Source organism: Gadus morhua, chromosome 8 (genome assembly GCF_902167405.1).
Source record: "Gadus morhua chromosome 8, gadMor3.0, whole genome shotgun sequence".
Classification (NCBI taxonomy): Eukaryota; Metazoa; Chordata; class Actinopteri; order Gadiformes; family Gadidae; genus Gadus; species Gadus morhua.
In genome coordinates, this window is record NC_044055.1 from 3,011,450 (window position 1) to 3,038,989 (window position 27,540).

Below are 27,540 nucleotides of genomic sequence, written 5' to 3' on the forward strand. Positions count from 1 at the left end.
TGCAGTCAGGGGCTTCTCGCTGGCTCTGACTATGCTGGTGAGCTCTGTGTCAAATCCGAGCCTCATGGTGGTACGTTCCGACAAGGTCGGCTCGACACCGTGCGAGAAATCAGAACTCCGTCCTACAAGACGCGAAACAAGAAGTACTCGTCACCTTCCGATTGGTATAGGACGGTGGCTAAGCAACAAGTGTATACACTGTAAAGATTCGAGTGCGTGTCTGTTTGGTTGGCGAAGGGTCACCGACTCGAAGCAGGAGTAAGCGACACGAAGATACGTTACTGCTTAGTTGGTAGGCCTAATTGTTCTAATTTAGTTTTCAACACATATGCAATACACCCATAACATTTGAAAAATATGGCAAACTCGAGAATATTCTCGTTTTAGTTCGTAGTGAATTAAACAAAACAAAATTGCCACAAGTAAGATACAACTGTACTTACCTGGTTACCTGTTACACCAACAGACCCATACTAGGCATTGTTTTACGAAAATATCATTAACATTGGAGTACTGGCCTAGTTGTGTCGCTAGAGGGCGCCACATACTCGATACAAAATATGTAACTAGTGTGTGGAAACCTGAGGCCTATCTTTATCCCACTCACAAAATATATTAGCTATAGCATGGAACCAATATATGGCCATAATGTTGTCATGAAACCAAAGGGGAAATTTGATGAATATCCATTTGGATTTTGACAAATCTAACTGTCCTTTAATGTCCAACTGTCCACTATTAAATGCTTAGGCCTATTCAACCAGCATTCATTATCCTAAGAGCAACTTGACTCTAGCTCCTTCAATAGGAGTGACCGAGCTGCCTTTATTCTCATCCAGTCCTTGAAATTACATTTCTATTTCTAAAGCAAAGGCACCAAGATCAATGTTTAAATTACTGTCGGGTAAAGTGAATCTAATAATGTTTTGTGTATTTTGTGGGTTATATCACCAGTATTATCATACCAGTAATACAACTTTAAAATGAGAGTTGTTAACTTAGTAGTCTGTAGCAGACTTACAATGGACATGGACTGACCTGTTGAAATGAGAGTAAACAACCTGTCTATGTTTAAAGGAACATGCAGATTAACATACTAGCAAATATTAATTAATTAATTCTTACATTTGCACAGCAAATCAGCATAGTCTGAGACCATTAAGCTTATAGATATATATATATTCTTTTTATTTTTACCTATATCTTACTGTTGAACAACTGTTATACAAGTACTTATCTTGGCAGTTCATGCAAGGATAAGGTTCAAGGGTTTGTATTCCGTTGTGATGAAAAAAGGTGTATCAACTTTTATTCAAGACAGAGGAAGGTCCATAAAGACGGCACAGTACATATAAATAAAAATATATATAAATATAAAACAACACAAAACATTTAAGAAGGATGCAAATGAGGTAATACTGTAATTTCCTGTAAAGGATTATTAAAGGATCTATCTATCTAGGTATCAACAATTATAATACAAACACTTACTAATAATTGTATTATAACAATTATAATGAAAACAATTATAATACAAACACAATTATAATTTAAAACCCATACAAGCTTCAGGTCCAATGTTTCCAGAAGCAAGATGAGTGAGTTACATCAGTTATAGACACAATAACCGTGTTCAAAGACCCATGTAAATCTGCACATGAATCTATACATACAATTTCTCAAAACAGCATTAAAAGTGGGCACATTGTTTGTTGCAAAGATTTCACTGGCACTACCCCCCCCCCTTTTTTTAGTTTTATGCAAAATTCTCAGATCATTATATGCCATAGTGGAGTGCAACACGTTTTGAAGAGTGATATTTTAACATCAGTAGTACACATTTATAATTGTATTGTGTATTTATATACCTCCTGTAGGGAGCCGGTCGTCTGCGTGGAGGACCTGGTCGAATCCTCCTGGACCAATCACCTTCCAGCTGGTCCCGCAGAGTCCCCGTGCTTCCAGCATGTCCTCCCTGGTGCGCCTGAGGCTGCTGCCCAGCGCCCAGTGCCTGTACTCCCAGCCCGTCCGGGTGCTGGTGGACGGCCTGCGCTCGTCCCAGGTGGTCACCGTGAAGGCCAGGGCCACCGACGACAAGGGGGTGCCGTTCCACGCCTCCGCCGTCTACAGGGCTGACGCGGGCGGGGCCGTGGACCTCGGCAGGGAGCCCTCGCTGGGCGGGAGCTACACGGGGGTGGAGCCCATGGGTCTGCTGTGGTCCCTGAGGGCCGACGCCCTCCACACCAAGTTCTGCAAGAGCGACTCCCGGAGGCCCCACGTGGTCAGGTTCTCCGTGCACGATGGAGAGGCGGGGGCCGGCCCCCTGTTGGCCGAGGCGACCAATGAGAGGCGTCTGCTGGCGGATGGGGTCGAACGGCAACCAATCAAAGAAGGGAACATCCGGGGAGTTCTCTTTGTACCCCCTGGTGAGTGGCAGAGTGCTGTTAATTATATTTGATCAATTATTAATGTATTCATACTTTAAAATGGTTATGCGGACGGCTAGAAGCGCAGACGGATCCGTATGTCATCATCCTAGTTTATTTTATCCAGGCCGGAATCATTCCCCTCCCGAGGGTGGGGCCTGTCTGACTCGTCGCAATCGTCCTCTCCGCACAGAGCGGTTCTAGGCGTCTGTGGAATCCATGCCCAGCCTCGCTCAGTCGTGCCGCACTACCTCCTCCCATGTCTTCTCCGGTCTTCCTGTTCTCCTCTCATGGGCCTTTCACACCGCCGAAAAAATCGGAGCCCGTTCCGGGCTAGTTCGGAGCTAGGGCCAATGTTTTCGTTTCACATCGCCAGAGAACCGGCTCCGGCCTCTAAAAACCGGTTCAACTCCAGCCCCAGGTTTGAGCTGGGCTAGAACTAGAACTGCTTTAACGGTGGGGGCAGGGGGCGGGGTTATCCTTACCTTCATAAACAGGAAGAGCAACGAAGACCGGCATTTTTAAAACACCGAAGTAAACAATGGACGTGAATCCGTGTATGGTTAGTTTTAACCATACAAGGATTTATGGTTTACCGATTTAAAACAAAATCAGAAAAAACAATTAAGTCGTTTTTTGTTTTTTTCTGATTTGGTTTTGAATCGGAAAAAGGGCAAAAGGAATAAACAAATAAACTGCATTTTACTTGTGTTTGTGTGTTTTGTGTGTTGGTTTTTTATACCCGAAAAAGAAAAAGAAAAATAGATACATTTATAGTTGTAGGCTACACCAGAAGGCAGAACGCAGCGAAGAAAAAAGAGCCAACCACCTAAACCAGCAATAGACTGTCTAATTATATTTAGCCTTAGTTATGGCCGCACTTGAACCTTATGATGATTTTATTCGTGAACTATTTGACACTGGAAAGACACACGACGCGATCAGTACCGCTCTAAAGCAATCTGGTGCCCCGAAGTGCTCCGTTATGACGGTGAGGAGGTTCTGTGTGGAGCACAACCTTAGAAGAAGAAATCTAGTATCCGATTTAGTTTCAGATCGTCCAATCGCAGACTAAGGTGCCGGCTCCCACGGAAAACAATGAAGCTGGCCATTGTAGAATGCGAGAGACTCGATGGAACGTTTGAAACGTCTTTATATGTATTTTTTTTTAATCCGCGTGCCCTTTTCCCGGCATTCATTGCGGTTTTATCTAAATATCACCCAAACAAAACAAGCAACTGGATTATTCAGTTTTCCCGTTTTGATAAAAAAACAAATGAAAAATACTGTTTATTTGTATATTCCTTTTGCCCTTTTTCGGCTTCAAATCAAATCAGAAAAACCAAAGAACGACTCTGTTAATTGTTTTTTCTGATTTTGTTTTAAATCGGAATATTCAAAGAATGAACCATACACGGATTGACGTGAAGACGAAATTGTTGTTGTTGTGTTTGAAACTGGCGCGAGGGTTCTTCTTATTATTGTACAGTTCCGGCAATGCGCGAGGGTTGCTGGGAAAATGGAGACTTAGTTATGGCCGCACTTGAACCTTATGGTGATTTTATTCGTGAACTATTTGACACTGGAAAGACACACGACGTGATCAGTACCGCTCTAAAGCAATCTGGTGCCCCGAAGTGCTCCGTTATGACGGTGAGGAGGTTCTGTGTGGAGCACAACCTTCAAAGAAGAAATCTAGTATCCGATTTAGTTTCAGATCATCCACTCGCAGACTAAGTCGCCGGCTCCCACGGAAAACAATAAAGCTGGCCATTGTAGAATGTGAGAGACTCGATGGAACGTTTGAAACGTCTTTATATGTTGTTTTTTTTAATCCAGAGTGCAAGGAGAAGGTTACAGCCCTTTTCCCGGCATTCATTGCGGTTTTATCTAAATATCACGCAAACAAAACAAGCAACTGGATTATTCAGTTTTCCCTTTTTGATTTAAAAAAAACTGAAAAATACCGTTTATTTGTATATTCCTTTTGCCCTTTTTTCGGCTTCAAAACCAAATCAGAAAAACCAAAGAACGGCTCTGTTAATTGTTTTTTCTGATTTTGTTTTAAATCGGAATATTCAAAGAACGAACCATACACGGATTGACGTGAAGACGAAATTGTTGTTGTTGTGTTTGAAACTGGCGCGAGGGTTCTTATTATTATTGTACAGTTCCGGCAATGCGCGAGGGTTGCTGGGAAAGTGGAGACGTTTGCAGTGACGTCATGACGTTGCTCTCGCCGGCTCCATGGCTGGCTCTGGCCGGTGTGAAACCAACTGGTTCATAACTGGGATAAGGCTGGAACCTGTTTGGAACTGGCCCTAGCACCAGCCCGGAACTGGCTCTTGGTTCTTTTTGGTGTGAAAGCCCCATCAGAGGGCACCTCGTCTTCTCACAAGCGAGATCCAGCAAATGCTGCGCTCAACGTGGCCGAACCACCTCAGTCTGTTTGTTTGCAGCACTACGTCTATGTCCTGGATGCCAAGCTTTTTGAAGAGAGAGTCTGAGATGACATCCTCCCTGGCTTTGACATTACATATCCAGTGGATCATGGCACGGTGGTTGCGTCAGAGGCGAGTTATAGTCCGCGTACAGCAGCACCCATGGACAGCCAGTGAGAAACTCCAAAGATAGTGCCTCCAGTACGATGATGAAGAGCATGGGGCTTAGGACAGAACCCTGGTGCACCCCTACTCCCACTCCGAACTCATCACTGTAACCTTCTCCTCGCACTCTGCTCCTGACGCCTGAGGTCTTTGCCTATACCACTCACACCAGCCACTCGTCGGCATTGAGCTTGCGCAATGCCCACCAGAGGACGTCCCTCGGGACACTGTCGAAGGCCTACTCCAGGTCGATGAATGCCATGTAGAGGAGCTTGGTGGCCGCAAGGTGCTTCTCCTGTAGCTGGCGGACTATGAAGATTGCGTCAGTGGTCCCACGAACCGGCATGGAGCCGAATTGCATCTCGTTGATCCCTACTCGCTTCCCCGCAGGTGCCTCTACTACACGCTCAAACACCTTGAGTACTTGCTCAATGTGCCTCAACCCCTGTATGCTGTAGTTGCCTCTGTTGAGAGCATCGCCTTGAGGGCAAAGACTCACGATGTAACTCTCTCTCTCTGTAAGCTTTCTCATCCAACTGAAGGCTCTTAGTTTCATTGTGTTGGTGTGATGGTCATGAGATAATAGATGAGTAATAGTGCAACCACTAGCAGCCATCTGTAGAACCCATGATTTCTCAAGCTTGTAATGCACTATACTTTCTATTGTGCAGGAGATGGCCCCTTCCCTGCTGTCTTGGACCTCTACACATTTGGCGGTGGGCTGTCTGAGAGACGAGCCTCTCTCCTGGCCAACGGTGGCCTCATGGTTCTGACTCTGGCGCTGTACGGTCATGACGACCAGCCCAAGAAGGTCACAAAGCTTCACTTGGACTACTTTGAGGAGGCAATACAGTTGTTGAGGAAGCATCCAAAGGTGAGTACCCTGAGGTTACCTTTTATTTTCTACGGAGAATGATGAACTGTAACCCAATCACGCTTAAACTCAAACAAAAGTTGAATAACAAAAATAACAAAATGATTACTGAAAGAAAAACACTGGCACAACATTGAGTTATTGTCCTCCAAACATCTATGCTTTAAAGAAGGATTTGCTCTATTTGTGCGCCTCTTAGTATACCAACCAGTCCTTGTGCAGGTTGTTATGTATATAGACAAGAAGTTACAGCCCCCAGTTTATCTTCAGGCATGCAAACTAGTCACCTTTCGGCGAAATTCGCCGTTTTGAAGACAAAATTGACCACTTGTGTGATTCGTGGAGATCCGTTGAGAAAACATTTTGGGGGGGGGGGGTCTGATGGCCAGCCATGGAGTCCTTGTTGTGCCTGCTAATACATTCTCAATGGAGAGGCGAGCGGACAGAGAGAAGGCGCAGCATTCTGTCAGGCGGCACGACAAGTGGGCGCACTCCCGTGGAACTGTCGCTTCCGTGCTCGTCGAACGCATGCGCGCGCTCGTGAAGCCGCGCGGCCAACCGACAGCGCCAACCGACAGCGCGAGCGGAAAGTCGCCTCCCATCTGAAACGGCCAAGCGTGAGCCCAGCGGAGCCTTTAAATGCCTCGTTTCCACCGAGCGTTTCCACCGCCGACAGTACCCTCATGGTAGGCCGGATGTCGATCGCCGCGGCAGCTACGTAAACATCCCGAAGCCGAAGGTGAACGACGAGAACTGATTCCCAAAACAAACATAACAAAAATATGGTCACGTAAATAAAATATACAAACGAACAGAGCTTCGTCTCCCCGCGACCTTATATTATCTAAAACGTTCTCATCAATTCAGCCAATGAGAGTGCAATCGCGTGGGTAAACAAATGATAAGGCACCACCACACAAGTTAAGTAACGATCGCTGTAGGCTTCAATATCATGCATATCACATATCACTTTGTTTTCTTTTTATTTTGTTCTACATCACAATTGCATGCTTTAATAAAGTATTGTCTTCTTTAATAGGTCCATGCTCCACCTCCTTGTTCGCCCAAGCTAACGTTTTACGCGACACGTCCATTGTCCAGAATAATACCTCGCGGTTTGTTTTTATCCCCATGTCACGCCCACTTTTGGTGGTGGAAACGCGAACCGTGCCGCAACTTTGCGAACCGAACCGAACGCACCCTCCGGTGGAAACGCGCCAAAAGAGAATTTTTCAGCGGGTCACCAGTTGTGTTGATACATACTTGGGATGTCCCGATCCGATATTTGGATCGGATCGGCCGCCGATATTAGCATATCAATATCGGACCGATATTTGGATCGGATCGGCCGCCGATATTAGCATATCAATATCGGATCGGCCTGCACGGGGAAATCCCGATCCGGACTCCCGATCCGGTTTGTTTTCAAAATCCGGTCCGTGTTTCCGAGCGCACCAATGTAGGTAATCCATTCCAGTTTTTTTCAGCTTTTCCCCCCAAATCCGGTCCGCGTTGTTCAGCACACCTAGCGCACACTGTGTGTGTGGTAATTTGACTATTTTCTACTCAGGTTTTGTGTGTGTTGCTTTTATATATGATGTTATATTGTTTACAATATTGTTTACACTCTTGTTGTTCAAGAACAGAGCACTGATGCCAATTCAGTGTGTGTGTGGTAATTTGACTATTTATTATTTTGTCTATTTTGTGTTTATTTAACCCTGAATAAACAGGTCAGCTTCTCATTACCAACTATTGTGGATTATTCAAACTAACCTAATTAAGTTGGCTAGTTGTTCTTAAGAATAAAAACCCTTTTCAACATGAGTAGCACAACAAAATAAGTAAATATCTTTAATCTTTAATACATGCTTGGATCGGCCGGTATCGGTATCGGCCGATGCTAAAAGCTGCAATATCGGTATCGGATCGGAAGTGCAAAAAGCTGGATCGGGACATCCCTAATACATACTAGTCGACATAGCCGAGAGAAGTCACTGTTTTGCAGCATAAAAGCGGGCCCATGAGACACTGGTCCAGGCCAAGAAGAAAAATAAATAATGGCATACTCCTATTGCCCTGTCCTCCCACCTCTTTTTATTCTTCTCAATATTCGTTCTTAGTTTTGTAATAAGTGATGTACCTATTGGGGCTGCCCTTGCACATAATAAATTAATGCTTTGTTCGTAATTGTGCGCAGTCCTGTAATTTCTTTTAGCTTGTGACTAACCCTAATACATTAAAAAATGTAAAAGAAAACTCCCCGGAGTATAAACCTGGAACCCTATAGTGGGTCTGTGTTTTTCTCAGCTCACGCATCATTCTCACCTTTTTCACCCCGAGCCAGTTTGCATGCCTGTATCTTGTGTGCTGCCTTCCATGTTCTTCTACTCTGAGCTAGGTCTGTTTCAGAAGCAGATGCAGAGTCTCTGGATTTAATTGATCCCTGGGAAAATACCTTTCGCAGTTGCTCCGCTCAATGATAGAAACATTATAGTAAACATAGATAATAGATTTAAAATAAGAATACAGTAGTCATCAAATGTAGGCTATTTGAATCTATAAAAGGAAATTACGGGAAACATTGAGGATATAAACTAAAATCTTACAGTATTTCTTTCTTACAGGCCATGGATTCGGGCGTTGGCTTAATATCAATATCCAAGAGTGGAGATCTGGCACTTTCCATCGCCACGCACCTCCCAAACGTTAAAGCCACCGCGTGGATAAATGGCTGCTGCTCCAACGTCGTGCTACCCCTCTACTACAGAGGGAGTGAAATCCACTCTGCTCTGATGTACGACGCCCGTGGTGTTACGGTCACCGAGTCTGGGGCTTTGAACATAAAGCACGGCCTTCACGACCCTCTGGCCCCGGAGAACGAGGGATCCCTGATCCCCATCGAACGAGCCACAGGGCACTTCCTCTTCGTGGCCGCCGAGGACGACCTCAACTGGGACAGTTGTCTTTATCTCAACCAGATGACGGAGAGGCTGAGACGTCAGGGGAAGGACAACTTTGAGAAGGTGGTGTACCCAGGAGCGGGGCACTATCTGGAGCCACCCTTCGGGCCGTACTGCCCGTCCAGCTTCCACGGGGTGGTGGGGGCGCCGGTCGCCTGGGGCGGGGAACCCAAGGCCCACGCCAAGGCTGAGATGCACCTGTGGAACAAGATCCAAGAGTTCTTCAGAACGCACCTGGTCCCAGAGGCTGGTGCAGCCAAAGCTAGGTTATAGGAGGCTGTATATACATGTTCAATGTTATGATTTGTGCCTCCTTGTGTTGAAATGAAACTATGACCCTTGTTTGATGAATTGCCATATCACACGAAAATAAAGGTATACTACTGAGGCATGTTCCCATCTTGATTATGTGTTCATTTATTTGTACTAGAGGCAAAAGGGTGGGATTTGTAATGTTTTTTCCTCTAATCTTTTACTACATCTTTTATCTACAGCGTGTAGTTAAAATATTTCAACCAGTTGTGCCAATGCTCACTTTATTGGAAGTGCAACTTCAGCAATGTATATCTTGACAATTTAAGTTTAACTTAAAATAATTTCCTGAATTTTTTATTTTTTTATTATCTTCAATGTGTTGGCCAATCGGATTTGTCTTGACGCAATTGCGATTCAGCCTGCGCATAGCATTCACGCACACTTACAACCAGACACAACAACGACGAACAAGTTCGAGGGTGGTCCGCAGAATACAGCGCCTGTGTAACATAGTATCTTTAGGAATCTATAAACTCGGGGTAGTTAATCAAAAAAAGTAATTCATTACTTATTACTAGTTACTTCTGTAAATTGTAATGAGATTATATGGAATATATGGAACATGTTTTGGAGCTCTAGATTAAACAATGGTGACGCTATTGAAATTGTTGCTAAATAAAAAATAAGAGGAGATAGGGTTAGGGTTAGGGTTTCCAAACTAAATGTTGTAGTAAGACCATATAGAGGCCATGCCTATATGGAATACGTTTTGGGGCTCAATAATGGAGTCGATAATGGCGACGCTATTGAAATTTGACCATTGTGGTCGTTTTCAGTTTTGCACTTTGCAGACGGTCCCTAAGCTCGCGGCTGAAAGCCGACAGCTCGTAGAAGCCAATGCAATTCACCGTTCTCTAAAGACGGCTCATTTGATAGAGGTGTCATTTGTGTCGCAACAATGTTTCACTGATTATCTATTGAACCGCAAACTCTGAATCTGCCAATTTCTTCCCAACTTGACGGAAGTGCGATTCGTTTCAATGGGAATCGTGACGGTCTATACTTTCAACATAAAGTGTACATATTTGTCATTTGAAATTCGTCCCAGCCTTTATACCACCTTTTATCACCGCGCCATTCGTTTTAATGGGAATCGCGACGGTCCATACTTTCAACACTTATTTGAAATTCGCCCCAGCCTTTATACCACAGATACTATAGGGTCTATAGCATATAACTGCTTTTTCAAATTACAGTTTAATGCATCTTTCACAATTAACCAGCTCTCGTTTTGAAGGCAGTGTTAATTTTGGCAGCTAGATTTAGTCTTGGGCTGCACAGGGTTCTGTTTATGAGAGCCTAAACACCCGGGACCCCCACCATCATTGCTAAATCAAGTCTATTATCTTGCTGATATGTTAAACATCCAATAATCAACTACACCCCCATTCCGCTGCGTTTGGTTAAAGTTATAACGTTGACGTTTGAGAACGAGGGACGAGCTGAGTCTGAGAACCGTGCCTTCCATGATTCGATTCACCGCTACCGGAAACTCAACTGAACGAACGAACAAGGGAGGAGCTGAGTCTGACTGAATCAGAGAACCTTCCATGATTCGATTCACCGCTACCGGAAACTCGACTGAACGATTCGCGACGGGAACGGAATCACTGAAACAAATCACTAAATAATAATAATAATAATTGAAATTGATATAGTGCTTAATATGGTGCTCTAAATCCAACACTAGGCTGAGACTACCTACCACCACGTCCCCCCAACGTGACGTCATCGCCGAATGGCGTTAGAAAACACCCGTTACTGCTTCCCAATGTGACGGGTTCCAGGTACGAATCACACGTTTGAAAGAGGGTTAAGCCACACTCAGCGTTTATTGCAATGATCTCCGACATGGAACACAATCACCATCTATTTAGGGTCTCCGTGAGCCTTTAGTCGATCGTGGTCTCGAGCGCTTCCCTCTTGCCCCTCGCTCCCGTTCCTCCCCCTCGTCAGTTGTCGAGCTCCCTTTAAGATGGCTCCCGGGCCTTGTCCTCCCTCCGGCCAGGTGTCCCCTATCTCGCTGATTGGGGGGAGAGAAGTGATGCTCTCTGGGGGGCGGCGGTGTACGCCGTCCAACACTAAACCTCGGACCCGCCCGGGCCGAGGTCCAAGGGGCGGGATGCCACACTGCGCGTAGGCCTTTAACTGAACAATTGCACAATAAACTCAAATTCTTGACGTGAAAAATGATCATTTAAATCCATAAACGACATATGTGTAATCCATGGCATATAAAGACTGGGACCAGAAGATAATGATTTGCTCTCCATTGAAACCCATTCATCTCAGAGGTCCCATGGGGGTCTACCGGAAGGGGCGGACTTACGAGCTCTATACTTCCCGCAAGTTTGCAGTTCCCAAAATAAAAGCATTGGAGTTAGGGCGACCAGATGTCCCGCTTTGTGCGGGACAGTCCCGCATTTCCATGACTTTGTACACGTCCCTCAAAAGGAGACATTGTCCCGCATTGTTATTGACACTCAGACTCGATTTTTTTTGGAAATGCGTGTTTTATAATCTGGCATTTATCAAATAGCTGTGTGCGGAGACAGCAGTGAGGGCTGTCATCAGGGGGAGGGGCGGGCTGTTTGATCATGTCAATCAAACTGGCAGGCGGACGCCGGTTAAGGGCACGCGCACCAACAAGAAACAATCTGGGGTCTCATTTATAACCGTTGCGTACGCACAAAACGGGGCGGAAATTGGAGTACGTGACTTTCCACGCCAAGGTTGTGATCTATAAAAAACCAACTTGACGGGAGAATGTGCGCAGCCCTAAGCAAACTCTGACCCATGCGTACGCATGGTTTGGAGGAAAAGGAGAGTTGGCGACACAGATGGTGTGGTGGTGAACTGAAGTCAGACCGAAGAATTATTGAGTGAGAAGAACGATTATGTTTTATCATCGCCCTTCATAAATTAAATTTCAACCCGAATCATGCGTTAAATCTATGTTATCCGATATATAACTGCGTTATTTCTCAGTTATAACTCCAGAAACATCTCCTTAGAATATAAATAAAAAAAATTCTCTATATTTAATCCCGTCACTCCATACTGTCCACTGACGGCGCGACTGCATGGAATAAAGCATCTGTCCAACATGTGTCAATAACATAATATTGTTATGTGACAATGTAAACACATAATCAAATGTCATTTAAATCCCATGTGTGGAAAACCAAGCCACACTCCTCATCACAATCGTTATATTTTTGTCCGTTTCTCTTGATGCTTTTCATGACAAAACAGGCATTAAAAAGGGGTTATGTCCAAGAACATTTTACGTGGGTGATTACAAACTGATTATCCAAGGTGTTCTCGGTCAGTCTTATTACCGTAACCCTGTTAAATACAGAGGTGATTGCCGTGGTAATGCTGCACCATATGGTACTTCTGGTGGACCATGCAAATGGCAGGATTCGGAGGGAGAGGGTATTTAAGGACCATAACGATTTATTGGTAGGCTACATGAAAATATGTGCCTTTATGTCAGGCGAGTCCACTTCTTTTTTAATTCTTGGACTGTGCGCTCCGTGCTACTGACAGAGTTCACTGCTGCAGCAACATGTTGCCACTCACTCTGCTTTTTGTTGTTGGCGATCCCAATCCCGTGACGAACAAAACTACTTTTTGGGCCTCCATCTCACCCACAAGTGACTCCACTTCAACCTCCGTGAAATTTCGTTTTTTTGCTTTTCTCAGTACTTCTGCCATTGTTTCCGACCAGACAAAATACTTGCAGACTGAGTCTGTTTTATATGCAGATCGCATTCATGAGGTCATTTGCATTGACCAATTATGGTTAAAAAGGGGCGTGTACAGGGCGGAACGTGAAGCTGATTCAGCTGCGCACACTTGTAGGCACTCTGTGATTTATAAAGCAAAGATTGCGTACGGTGTGCGTACGCAGGGTTTTATAAATCAGAATATTCTTTGGCGCCCGCAAAACTTGGCTTTTGGGCGTACGTACGTACACTTTTAGTAACGATCCCACGCACAGTTTTATAAATGAGACCCCAGGTCAGAACGGCAGGAGATATGGAGGAGAGCGCGACCCGTACGACTAAAAGAAAATGCAGCTACAACAAAGACAGGGAAACCATATATCCCTGGGTGAAACCAGTGCAAGGGGAGTCTTGTAAAGGGAGGAGCAATGTACGTTTTATTAGTCTGTTTTCTGGGAATAATTGCCATCAACAGAAACCAGAAAACAAGCCGTTTATAAATTCGTTTTTTCGTTTTGTCTGTGACATAAATATGTACCTTTGTGTCAAACCACTTCTTCTTTTTTTCGTTTTAATCGTTTAATTGTTTCCGACAAGACATAATATTTACATCCGAGTCTGTTTTATATGCAGATCGCATTCATGAGGTCGTTTGCATTGACCATTTATGGTTAAAAAGGGGCGTGTAGCTGATTCAGCGTGAAGCTGATTCAGCTGCGCACACTTGTATAGGCATTCTGTCATTTATAAAGCAAAGATTGCTTAGAGGTGTGCCTATAGGGTTTTATAAGTCAGAATATTTTTTTTATAAGTCAGAATATTTTTTGGCGCACCCAAAACTTGGCTTTTGGGCGTACGTACACTTTTAGTAACGATCCCACGCACAGTTTTATAAATGAGACCCCTGGGGTCTCATTTATAAAACTGTGCGTAGGATCGTTACTAAAAATTCAGATTTATAAAACACTGCGTACGCACACCTGTACGCAATCTTTGCTTTATAAATCACATACTGACTACAATTGTGCGCAGCTGAATCAGCTTCACGTTCCGCCCTCTACACGCCCCTTTTTAACCATAAATGGTCAATGCAAATGACCTCATGAATGCGATCTGCATATAAAACAGACTCAGATGCCGGTATTATGTCTTGTTGGAAACAATGGCAGAAGTACTGAGAAAATCAAAAAAGCGAAATTTCACGGAGGTTGAAGTGGAGACACTTGTGGTTGAGATGGAGGCCCGAAAGGTAGTTTTGTTCGGCGGTCACGGGATTGGGATCGCCAACAACAAAAAGCAGAGTGAGTGGCAACATGTTGCTGCAGCAGTGAACTCTGTCAGTAGCACGGAGCGCACTGTCCCAGAATTAAAAAAAGAAGTGGTCTGACATAGTTACATATTTTTATCTAGCCTACCAATAAATCGTTATGGTCCCTAAATACCCTCTCCCTCCGAATCCTGCCATTTGCATGGTCCGCCAGAAGTGCCATATGGTGCAGCATTACCACGGCGCTCACCTCTGTATTTATAGGGTTACGGTAATAAGACTGACGAGAACGCCTTGGATAATCAGTTTGTAATTACCCACGTAAAATGTTCTTGAACATAACCCCTTTTTAATGCCTGATTTGTCATGAAAAGCATCAAGAGTAACGGACAACGATTGTGATGTGTGGCTTGGTTTTTCACACTTGGGATTTAATTGACATTCGATCATGTGTTTACAGTGTCACATAAAAATATTATGTTATTGACACATGTTGGACAGATGCTTTATTCCATGCAGTCGCGCCGTCAGTGGACAGTATGGATTGACGGGATTAAATATAGGGAATTTCTTTTTATTTCTATTCTAAGGAGATATTTCTGGAGTTATAACTGAGAAATAACGCAGTGGACTTAAATTATTCTGATTAGGATTTAACGCATGATACGGGTTGAAATTAAATTGATGAAGGGCGATGATAAAACATAATCGTTCTTCTCACTCTGCAATTCTTCGGTCTGACTTCAGTTCACCACCACACCGTCTGTGTCGCCAATTCTCCTTTTCCTCCAAACCATGCGTACGCATGGGTCAGAGTTTGCTTAGGGCTGCGCACATTTTCCCGTCAAGTTGGTTTTTTATAGATCACAACCTTGGCGTGAAAAGTCACGTACGCCAATTTCAGCCCCGTTTTGTGCGTACGCAACGGTTATAAATGAGACCCATCTTTGCGCTATGCTGTGCGCGTTCACATCAGAGGAGCTGCGATCGCGGGCTGCTGATTTCCTCACAGCCTGAGAGCTATGAGGAATACAATTGATCACAACACATCTGACAGCTGGACATTGCGCTTCTGTTGACCTTTATCCATTTACAGTAAACAAATATTTTTTTCTTGTTGGAAGATATTTTAGATTGTTTTCATATAATTATTTAATGTGTCGAGGTTCATAAAATAAACATACATCCTCGATCTTAAAATGTATAAATCCTCGGGAGCTATTTACAATGCGAACTTACCACATGTCATGTCACGTCAACCGGTTCTGACCAGCAACGGCCGCACACACACCCAATGCGGACGCAGATCTGCAATACTCAATAACACCAGCTGATGGCTCCAAAACACCAACAACTGCTCTATCATTTGCGAAACTCATCTCAATTAATGAAGAGTTTTCCATATCTGTTGCATAAACCTGTTCATATTTTACGATCTCAGAGGTGAGGTCTACCAGAAGGGGCGGACTTACGAGCTATATAGTTCCCGCAAGTTCTCAGTTCCCAAAATAAACGCATTGGAGTTGCAGCATCATATACCGTTTGTGATTCACTTTTTAAAGGTAAGGCGTTTAAATAATCAGATTCTATATTGTCCGCACATCTAAATCAATAGTAGGCCTACGTGGCTCATGAGGTAGAGTTGGTTGGCTGGTAACCGGAAGGTTGCTAATTCGAACCCCGGATCCTCCCGCGTGTCGAGGTGTCACTTGGTCGGCACCAGAGGTGTCAAAATTCACATTCATTACTCAAGTAGAAGTATAGATTCTAGCGTTTAAAAATACTTTTGTAGAAGTTGAAGTCTCAACTCAAGCTTTTTACTTAAGTAAAAGTGTAAAAGTACTAGCTTCAAAACTACTTAAAGAATTAAAGTAAAAGTAATGCAAGGGGAAAAAATGGGCGTAGGCCGTGCCACAGGGGCCTATAGAATTACAATCAGCTTTTTTTGCCAAGTATGCTCACACATACAAGGAATTTGGTCTCTGCATTTATCCCATCTGTGAATTAGTGACACACACAGCACACCTCTATAGCACACTGCCCCACTTCCCCCCAAAAAACATTTTTCTAAAGGCCATCTAATGACTATAATGTTGAAAAAATTGGGATGCATCTGTTTCAGACACATTTATACCCATTGAAAATGAACGCATATTAGTACAATGCAAATACATTAAAGAACCATATATGTGTACTACTGAGAATTAACATGTGTTTCATTGAGCGGAAGATATAATGACTAGTTCCCTGTAAGTATTGGAATGGTGCAAAAAGTCAAACTTCAGAGGCATGTTATCAAAAGCCTTTATTGGGAATGTAAATGTATGTTCCAAGCTTAGCTGCAGGAATTTAAGATGTAACGAGTAAGAACTGAGTTGTTTTTGCGTCCAACCTTTTCAAAAAAATTCTTCCAGGTAGGGCCAGGGATGTAGAAGGGTTGGCTGGCCTTCTTGGCTACCAACCTCTTCACTGGTGCTTGGTTGGGACATTTAGACATGGGGCCGCTCATATATCCCCCTACATTTCCGAAAATGAACTTGACCTGCAAGCTGTTTATTGGATAAATGCATTTCCCAATCCCAGAAGTCTTTGCTCCATTCTACGTCAATTCAAGAACAAACAAATTAAAGTAAACTGTAGTTCTTATTATTTATTTATGGCCATGAAAGTTCTGTAACGCCTGAATAATGAAGAATTAAATGAAGTAAAAAAATTAATAATAATAACTTAATAATAACTTCCCAGGCCGTTACACAATTGTGGACCGGTCCACCTGAACTCGGTGGCCGGCCGGCCGACCGGGATATCACCCGATCGTCCCGACGGACAATCCGCCTCTGCTGCCAATAGTCTAATGTTTAATCTACTCCCCTCTAGAATGCGGTACAGGGCTATTATAGTATAGTATAGTTTATTGTTGTCATTACACATGTAACAAAGCAACAGAGCAACGATATTCCCAGTTATATTCCGTCCAAGAAACATAGAAGACAGTGTGGGGAGACGGGACGGAGAGACTGTCAGGCGCTTGTTTAACAAGAACCATGCGGCCCAACCATGCGGAGGGTAACGAGGGGGGAAAAAAAATTGTCGATACCCCAAACTATGCTCTTTTAAGGGGGGCACAGTGTAGGGATTAGCAAAAAAAAACACCTCAACACATAAGCATCACATCAAAAACATCACAAACACATGTGGGAGGGGGGAAGGGAATTGGGGAGGGGAGGTGTCACAACTCAGACACCGGGAGGCGGACGCAGCCAACAGGCGCATCACATCACTCACGGCATACTGTGCTGCAACGGGGGAAGGGGAGGGGGAGGGAGTCCAGTAGGCGGTGAGTCCAGGGGGTGTGTGTGTGTGTGAGCTCAAGGACTCCATCTCCAATGGACCCATTATGTCCAAAACATCACGTCACCTCCACAGTTTTTTTCCCCAAGCAATAGCCCTCCTAAATAACTCTTAAACTTGGACACCATTGCGCTATAATTTTATTGAACTCTGCACTATCTCCATTCCTATTAATTTATTGCTCATAATGGTAATGTTCGTCCTTGTATTGTGATTTTGTCTATCTGTTTTACTGTGTGTTGCCTTCATGGAGAATTCCAATTCTATCTTGTATACATGGCGAACTAAAGTTGAATTGAATTGTTAACTTTTTTTTGAGTATTCCCTCCACATAATCTTGAAACAAACACATTTTGCCGTATCTTGATGCACATGACGATGTGCTGTTAACATATTGTAAATCAATGCATTTATTGACTCTTAATAAACAAAGTAGGCTACAAAGTATTTTGAACCCTTGTCGTAACGCTTTCTCTCAATTGCTCTCAAGCAGTGTCATGGAAATGCAAGTTTATATCAATCAACACTTTGATGCTAGACTGTAACAATCACACTATAATATGCTCTTATGAAATCACAATAACAACAAGCAGCAAAGGTCCACGGTGATCATCACTTACGCAAATGATAAATATGATTTGTTAGGTTAGTTTTGTTAATTGAATGTCTTCATATATATTATTATTAAAAATAAATCCTCCCCAATAGACTACTAGATGGATATCCCCTCGAAATATCCGTCAAATAACATTTCAATATAAAATCTCCTCGGTCTGACAGTATTCTGCACGCATGTACTTTTAGCAACGTCATCCGCATATAAATATGTCAGTAGCGCCGCGATCGTTTATTGGCCTGTGGCATGTGCCACTGCGACCACTGACATAGGCGTGTGCCGCGATTCTGAACGGCATATGCCGTTCCTGAATGGCATGGGCTGTGGTCGCGGTGGCACATGCCACAGGCCAATAAACGATCTCGGCGTCTCTCAGAATCTGTATCAAAAGTTGAAACAATCGACACGTCTTTGACATTTGACCAGAGAGGTTAAATCAATCAAGGGTACCATGCGATAATAATGTGAGCAGGAAGCGTAATGGCGAGGACTGGATGAGGATGAAGGCAGCTCTGCTACTCCTTATATTCTTAAATTCACCAAAATCCTTAAATACTGCTGAGATAGCCCTAAGCACTTATTAGTGGACACACAACGAAATACAGTTAATTACAACCCTTTGTCATAAACCCAAAAGGATAATCTTCTACTTCAGCATATTGTTTGAAATACAACAACGCTTTATTTTCATTATAGGAAATTATTCAACAAATAATATAATATCTTGTATATGGTAATATATCTTGTCACTATGTTAACAGTAGGACAAGTCCAGTAGGCTACTCTGACAGCAGCGAGAATAATCGATTTCTCCAATGTGGTGGGTAGGCCTAGACCTCACCTCATATACCATTATTGGGAACGGCAGTTACCGTTCCAGAACGGCATGTGCCATGGTATGTCAGTGGTCGCGGTGGCACATGCCACAGGCCAATAAACGATCTCGGCGCTACTGGAGATTCTTGGAGGAGCGCAGCTCATCTTGTCCTTTATTTCTAAACGGCACAGGCAAAGGCACCAATATCTATGTTTACATTACTGTTTACAGTGGATCTAAAAGCGTTATGTGTATGTGGTGGGTTTTATAACCAGTAGGCCTATTGTTAAACCGGTATTCCAATTTTGACATTGCAGTTGTTTGTTTAGTAGGCTGCATCACAGACTTCCAATAGACATGGGCCCAATTCCGAAAGTCAAATCTCCTAACCTTTATGCCCCCTTTCCTTAACCTTTGTGGAAAACGTTATCGGGTCCAAGCAAGATGAAAAGGTGCTTCCTTTCGAACATAGGAAAAGACAGCACTGTTAAGTTGAATTAGGCTCTTATTTTTCCTAACCGACGTCATTGCGCGACGGCGACTATTGCTGACATCTAGCGACTACATATTTTTTTCCTAATTAAAAATATAAAAACTCAAACCTTTGTGATGAGATACACTGTATATAACTGATTCCACTGTATTTGTACTGTAGAAACGCCACACGTCTGCGTGAAGGACGATCCTTCTGGACCCATCACCTTCCAGCACATCTCGGAGAGACAACTTGTGGAAGCATGTCCGCCCTGGTACGTCTGAGGCTGCTGCCCAGCGCCAAGTGCCTGTACACCCAGCCCGTCCGGGTGCTGGTGGACGGCCTGCGCTCGTCCCAGGTGGTCACCATGAAGGCCAGGGCCACCGACGACAAGGGGGTGCCGTTCCACGCCTCCGCCGTATACAGGGCCGACGCGGGCGGGGCCGTGGACCTCGGCAGGGAGCCCTCGCTGGGCGGGAGCTACACGGGGGTGGAGCCCATGGGTCTGCTGTGGTCCCTGAGGGCCGACGCCCTCCACACCAAGTTCCACAAGACAGACTCCCGGAGGCCCCACGTAGTCAGGTTCTCCGTGCACGATGGAGAGGCGGGGGCCGGCCCCCTGTTGGCCGAGGCGACCAATGAGAGGTGTCTGCTGGCGGATGAGGTCGAACGGCAACCAATCAAAGAAGGGAACATCCGGGGAGTTCTCTTTGTGCCCCCTGGTGAGTGCTGTTAATTGTATTTGATCAATTAATAATGTCTTCATACTTTAAAGCGGTTATGCGGCCGTCTAGAGGCGCAGACGGCGAGCACACTTGTAGTCTGGGTCAGGGCGAAGAGGCCCCTTGATGCCACTCCATTTTTTGTGGTCCCAGAGAGAGCAGCCACCACAGAATATTGTGTTGCTGCCTGTTCCCGGAATGAAGAAGTCCTCCCGGACTTCTTCAGCAGGTCCATATTCGCTCCTGACACCATGATCTTCATTTTTCCCATGTTGACTCGTGTCAGGACCACTTGGCTCGAGTAGAGCTGACATAACAAAGGGAGGCCACGCTGATTATAAAGATGGAACAATTATTTATTTAAAGTGCTAAATGCAAAACCTTATCAGTGAGGGGAAGCCAAACCAAAAGCGTAGTGCATATCAGTAGATGTAATATAAAGCAAAGTGAGATAAAGATAAGGAGCGAAGCTGCTGCCAGCCCTTTCCCGTCAGGCCATAGCAGTAGTGAGAGAGACCGAGCCCACGGGAAAGGCGTGTTTTATCTCCAGCTCAATCAGCCCAGTCATTGGCCTGGCACGACCAATAGAGACAGCTCCCCCTAGTGGGGAGCTGTCACGGTACACGGATGATCATGACACGCCAAGCAAGGCAGGTAGAGACACATCCAGCACGGCAAAGCTGGGCGTGACACTCGCAAGCCCTTTTTCTCCATCCCCGACTTCCACATATGCCCCTTCACCTGCAGCTCCCCCAGAGAGGCAGCGAGGACCACCACGTCTTCTGGGTATAGCAGCTCCCATGGACAGCCAGTGCGAAACTCCAGACAATAGCGCCTCCAGTACGATGATGAAGAGCAGGGGGCTTAGGACAGAGCCCTGTGCATCCCTACTCCCAGTCCGAACTCCTCACTGTAACCTCCTCCTACTTGCACTCTGCCCCTCACGCTCGAGTACATTGTACCACTCACACCGAGAAGGGTCCATCTGCAAGCTTGGGCGTTTCCGTCATGACACAAGAACGCCCTTTAGGTGTTCCTGGTAGCGTTTCATCGACCAATCACGAGGTGTTTCGAAAGGCATACTGGGTTTCGCAAGGCATACTGCGAAGCACAGTCGCAAGGCATACTATGCTTTCCTTCCTTAATGGCAATTTTACCTCTCTCATTAGATTTAGCAATCATGGAGCCCTGTTAAGCTTAGATGGAGCGGTGGGTCCTTTTCTCTTGCGTGGTGAAGAATGAGCAGATCGATAGGTTCTCTTTAGCCTTTGGCGTATTTATTCCCTAGAATACATGACTGTCTACTGTCCAGTCAGTTCCAACAACAACAAAAGAACAACGGGACAGTTGACCCGTGCCTTGCTCACAAGAACGTAGTGACGTCATCAAGTTGTCCCTTCAAAGTAAGGGCGTAATCATATTTTAACACTTGACACATATATTAACACTTAAAGGTCCCATGACATGCTATTTTATGTATTCTTTAATATAGGTATTAGTGGGCAACTAACACAGTATTCAAAGACGTTCCCGAAATTCAGCCGTGGTGCAGAGTTACAGCCACTCCGAGCCAGTCGCACATTGAGCTTCCCCCAAATGCGCTGTTTTGGTGTCTGTAGCTATAATGCAAATGAGGAGGAGCGAGGCGGGTCAAGGAGGAGGGTGGGGGTGTGGCCCTGAGCAGCTTGCAGCCACGGTACCATTCGCTCTGTTTACAGTCGATGTATCGCAATGGCGAGGCGCACACAGCCTTTAGCCGTGTTCTGTAAATATTCTAGAACACACGGGAGTCCTGGAGCTCTATATCAAAATATTATAATATAGCCTACATAGATATCTATATCATATAATATATATTATAACGGCCAAAAGATGTGTGAGCCGATATTATGAATCTCAAATGACCGCGTTGGGTTCTCCGACGTTCCTGGTTCTTCAACGTCCTCATCAATGTGAAGTAGACTGAACCACGACAAGGAGGAGAAAGGGATCGTTGCCGGGCAGCGCTTAGGCACCTCCGCCTCCGGCGGTGGTCCCTCAGCGGGTCTCAAGCTGGAGACATTCGCCGCCAACAATCCCTTTCTCCTCCATGTCGTGGTTCGTGTTCTTGAGGGAGTCAAAGCCAAAGTTCCTTCCCCCCAATTCATTCTCAACCTTGGCTGAGATAACCCCCAATACGAGTCTCGTTGTAGAAATACCGGAGACGAGAGTCCGACAGAACGGTTATCCAAATAACAAGGAAGTGTACAACACTTGCGTTACAGTCCTGGAGCTCTATATCTAAATAATATCATATAATACATAGAAATCTATATCATTTAATACATATTATCACGGCCAAAAGCTGTGTGCCCCTCCAGACGATATAATGAATCACAAACGACTTTGTCGGGTTCTGCGACGTCTCTGGTTCTTCCACTTTCACATCAACCTGAAGTCGACTGAACCGCGCGCTGCCTGCTGCCTGCTGCCGGGCGATGGTGCCTCGCGGAAACCGGCGGCATGTCGCAGTTCATGTACTTCAGCGAGTCAAAGCCAAAGTTCCTTTCCCCCAATTCCTTCTCAACCATGGCTCAGATAACCCCCACAACAGTCTCGTTGTGGAAATACAAGACACGTCAAAATACCGACAAGAAACACTTGCGTTACAGTGTGTGTATTCACACACACAAACACACGCACACACACACGTGGCGCTCGCACGGTCGAGTCTCATTGGCGGGCCAACGTCTCTGGGCGGGCCAGGCAGAGTAAGGGGAGGAGCTGAGATTCCTGATGACGTCAAGAAAACAGACATTCCAAATCAGCGCACTTGAGCTTCCTTTTTTTCAAAGGCGAGCAGAACAGCTAGTGCTCGTTTTACACCAAACGCAAGTTTTAGCCATTGGGGGACCATAGGCAGGCTAGGGGAACTCATATTTATGTTAGAAAACCTCATAAAGTGAGATTTTCATGTCATGGGACCTTTAACAAGACCCCACTTGGTTAACGTTAGTTCTATGCTAGCCGTACTTACTACTAGATCTTATTTTGAAACTTATTTTGAAACATCCGGAACTTGTTCTGGATGTTGACAGCTGTGCGAAGAAGAAGGTATGGTGTTGACGGTGAAAGTTAGGCCGGTTTATAGTTTCCGTTGTCCGGTAATTACCAGTCATTGACCGGAAAAAAATGAGGAGGACCGAAAATTCTAAATGTTCTCGGTCAGAATGACCAATGGAAATAATTCTCTTCACAATTGGAATTGTGTTTAAATATGCTACAGTGGTCATTTGTTTAGCCAATTCATGTTAAACAATGAGCGTTTTGATTGTCCCGACCCGGGGCGTTCCAGTCTGCGTAAACGGGAACCCCCACCACACGAGAACGCCCATTTGTGTCTGCAGTGGGATGATATTGCTCGTTAGCCTGACGATGTCATACTCATAATTCTGGTCAGAATATGAGTCTGAGACCGAACCATTGGGCTGTGATTATAGGGCGGAACCAGGAAGGAAAATGCCTCTTCGCTCAATTGGATAGACCTAAAACCAATCAGAGCAACGTAGTATGTGACGTATGTTGTGCGACGCACAGCTATTCTCAAACTAACTCAACTGAGCACACGTTCGAAGAAGTAGAAAAAGAAGATGGACATAAACGATTTATGCCGGTTTTGTAAAAATATTTAAGGATACACGGACAAATTGGCAACACGGTCAGCATTTTTGAGAAAAAAAGTAAAAGTGCATGCACGTACGAACAAGTTCTCCGTTTAGGCTTTCGCTCTTTGGTGACGTGGTTGATTACGTTAATGTGTATCATCTGTCCATCAACGTATAAAGCCCGCCCTTACAATTTGATTGGTCAGATCACTTTTTCGAGGCCTTGAATACCTCCCAACTAGCTCAATTCCAGACTGAATCTCCCAGACCAAAAATTGTGTGGGCGGAGTTCAGGCTGGTATCCAGGCTAATTGCTCGCACCAGTCACTCGTCAATCCTGAGCTTGCGCAATGCCCACCAGATGACGTCCCTCGGGACACTGTCGAAGGTCTTACGTCGTGCTGTGGTTTTGTACCATTTTAAACAGCGGGATGCTCTTCCTACGCCAACCCGGACACTACCGGCTGTCCGAGGTCTCCGCTGTTCCCAGCTGACTTTGGCCGTGTGCTCCACTGTTGGTACCACCTAGACAGTGGTGCTCATCCGCCAGACCACTGCTCGAGCACCAAGAAGTCGATTTGTAGTCTCCCGCCGCAGGAGCTACTGAGGGATAGCTGCCACAGGGCCAGAGCCGGCTAAAGCCAGCCGAGGTTCAGTCATTAACTGGCGGTACCGAGCCTTTTCGCCTTGCGAGCGTAAGTCCTAGACAACAAAGCCTCGGTACGACCATGTGTACACCCCTTTGCCGCTTTGAGGCAGAAGGTTGGTCTTTAGAAGGGTTGTTCAGGCATAGCTAAAATAGGGAATAGACTAGTATAGGGATACACAATGTGAAGGCACGTCATCTCCAGGCTACCCAGTGGTGCCACCAACCCAGTTCCTGACATTCATAATACTGCAAATGCAAGGGCTTTCATCAGTGGTCACTGGGCTCAATCAGCATGTTTTACGTTATTCTGTGATAGATAGTGTCTGAATTGAGTTTTTTACATGAAAATGTTTGAGATTACCACTTTAGTAACATAGTCCATTATAACGTCCTTCACTTTAGCAAGAACATTATTATTATAATAAGACCTGGGTATGATTATTGAATACATGGCACTCTATCATATGTCTTTCACTAATGTCATGATATAGCCTACCCTCATGGACCTTTATTCTAAGTTTCTGTTTAACATCCAACTGTAAGCTCTTAGTTTCATTTTGTTGGTGTGATGGTCATGGGATTATAGATGAGTAATACTGCAACCAATAGTAGCACTATTTGCCTTTCCGTCTGAAGAACAGATGATTTCTCATGCTTGTAATGCACCATACTTTCTATTGTGCAGGAGATGGCCCCTTCCCTGCTGTCTTGGACCTCTACACATTTGGTGGTGGGCTGAATGAGAGACGAGCCTCTCTCCTGGCCAACTGTGGCCTCATGGTTCTGACCCTTGCGCTGTACGGCTATGACGACCAGCCCAAGAAGGTCACAAAGCTTCACTTGGACTACTTTGAGGAGGCAATACAGTTGTTAAGGAAGCATCCAAAGGTGAGTACCCTGAGGTTACCTTTTATTTTCTACGCAGAATGATTAACTAACCCAATTACGCTTAAATTAAAACAAAAGTTGAATAACAAAAATAACAAAATGATTACTGAACGAATACCTACTTTCAGGAATCAACACAAATACAGAACAGACGCATATTGAGTTACTGTCCTCCAAACATCTAAGCTTTAAAGATGGATTTACTCTATTTGGTCACATCTTAGCATTTCGACCAGTCCTTGTGCAGGTTGTTACAGATAGAGACAAGAAGTGTCTGCCTCTAGTTCATCTTGTGTGCTGCCTTCCATGTTCTTCTGCTCTGAGCTAGGTCTGTTTCAGAAGCAAATGCAGAGTCTCTGGACTTAATTGATCCCTAGGGAAATATGATAGAAACATTATAGTAAACATAGATGATAGATTTAAAATAAGAATACAGTAGTTATAAAATGTAGGCTACTTTAATCTTTATTTCTTTCTTACAGGCCATGGATTCGGGCGTTGGCTTAATATCATTATCCAAGAGCGGAGATCTGGCACTTTCCATCGCCACGCACCTCCCAAACGTTAAAGCCACCACGTGGATAAACGGCTGCTGCTCCAACGTCGTGCTACCCCTCTACTACAGAGGAAGTCAAATACACTCAGCGCTGATGTACGACCTCCATCGTGTTACAGTCACCGAGTCTGGGGCTTACAACGTAAAGCACGGCCTTCACGATCCCCTGGCTCCGGAGAACGAGGGATCGCTGATCCCCATCGAACGAGCCACAGGGCGCTTCCTCTTCGTGGCCGCAGAGGACGACCTCAACTGGGACAGTTGTCTTTATCTCAACCAGCTGACGGAGAGGCTGAGACGTCAGGGGAAGGATAACTTTGAGAAGGTGGTGTACCCAGGAGCGGGGCACTATCTGGAGCCGCCGTTCGGGCCGTACTGCCCGTCCAGCTTCCACGGGGTGCTGGGGGCGCCGGTCGCCTGGGGCGGGGAACCCAAGGCCCACGCCAAGGCTGAGATGCACCTGTGGAACAAGATCCAAGAGTTCTTCAGAACGCACCTGGTCCCAGTGGCTGGGGCAGCCAAAGCTAGCTTATAGGAGGCTGCAGCCTCCTATAACCTTAAGCTCCGGAGTAAAATGTTCAATGTTATGATTTGTGCCTCCTTGTGTTGAAATGAAACTATGACCCTTGTTTGATGAATTGCCATATCACACGAAAATAAAGGTATACTACTGAGGCATGTTCCCATCTTGATTATGTGTTCATTTATTTGTACTAGAGGCAAAAGGGTGGGATTTGTAATGTTTTTTCCTCTAATCTTTTACTACATCTTTTATCTACAGCATGTAGTTAAAATATTTCAACCAGTTGTGCCAATGCTCACTTTATTGGAAGTGCAACTTCAGCAATGTATATCTTGACAATTTAAGTTTAACTTAAAATAATTTCCTGAATTTTTTATTTTTTTATTATCTTCAATGTGTTGGCCAATCGGATTTGTCTTGACGCAATTGCGATTCAGCCTGCGCATAGCATTCACGCACACTTACAACCAGACACAACAACGACGAACAAGTTCTAGGGTGGTCCGCAGAATACAGCGCTTGTGTAACATAGTACCTTTAGGAATCTATAAACTCGGGGTAGTTAATCAAAAAAAGTAATTCATTACTTATTACTAGTTACTTCTGTAAATTGTAATGAGATTATATGGAATGTATGGAACATGTTTTGGAGCTCTAGATTAAACAATGGTGACGCTATTGAAATTGTTGCTAAATAAAAAATAAGAGGAGATAGGGTTAGGGTTAGGGTTTCCAAACTAAATGTTGTAGTAAGACCATATAGAGGCCATGCCTATATGGAATACGTTTTGGGGCTCTAGAGTCAATAATGGTGACGCTATTGAAATTTGACCATTGTGGTCGTTTTCAGTTTTGCACTTTGCAGACGGTCCCTAAGCTCGCGGCTGAAAGCCGACAGCTCGTAGAAGCCAATGCAATTCACCGTTCTCTAAAGACGGCTCATTTGATAGAGGTGTCATTTGTGTCGCAACAATGTTTCACTGATTATCTATTGAACCGCGAACTCTGAATCTGCCAATTTCTTCCCAACTTGACGGAAGTGCGATTCGTTTCAATGGGAATCGTGACGGTCTATACTTTCAACATAAAGTGTACATATTTGTCATTTGAAATTCGT

General features: G+C 44.7%; 2 protein-coding genes across 3 annotated transcripts; both read left to right on the top strand.

Moving 5' to 3' along the window:
* Nucleotides 1-26,592, top strand: LOC115548311 (acyl-coenzyme A thioesterase 1-like). Of its 2 annotated transcripts, none has more exons than XM_030362836.1 (5): nt 1-292; nt 1,878-2,426; nt 5,704-5,906; nt 8,534-9,145; nt 26,439-26,592. In XM_030362836.1, the coding sequence occupies exons 2-4, from the start codon at nt 1,967-1,969 to the stop codon at nt 9,140-9,142; spliced, it is 1,272 nt and encodes a 423-aa protein (XP_030218696.1). In that variant the 5' UTR covers nt 1-292; nt 1,878-1,966; the 3' UTR covers nt 9,143-9,145; nt 26,439-26,592. The 2 variants fall into 2 exon arrangements, with proteins under 2 accessions (XP_030218696.1, XP_030218697.1); XM_030362837.1 differs by having other exon boundaries at nt 8,534-9,135; nt 26,429-26,582.
* LOC115548312 (acyl-coenzyme A thioesterase 1-like) lies at nt 19,689-26,582 on the top strand. Its single transcript, XM_030362838.1, has 3 exons — nt 19,689-20,163; nt 25,142-25,344; nt 25,827-26,582. Exons 1-3 carry the CDS (start codon nt 19,704-19,706, stop codon nt 26,433-26,435), a joined length of 1,272 nt encoding a protein of 423 aa, XP_030218698.1. The 5' UTR covers nt 19,689-19,703; the 3' UTR covers nt 26,436-26,582.
* Nucleotides 26,593-27,540: the final 948 nt, after the last annotated feature.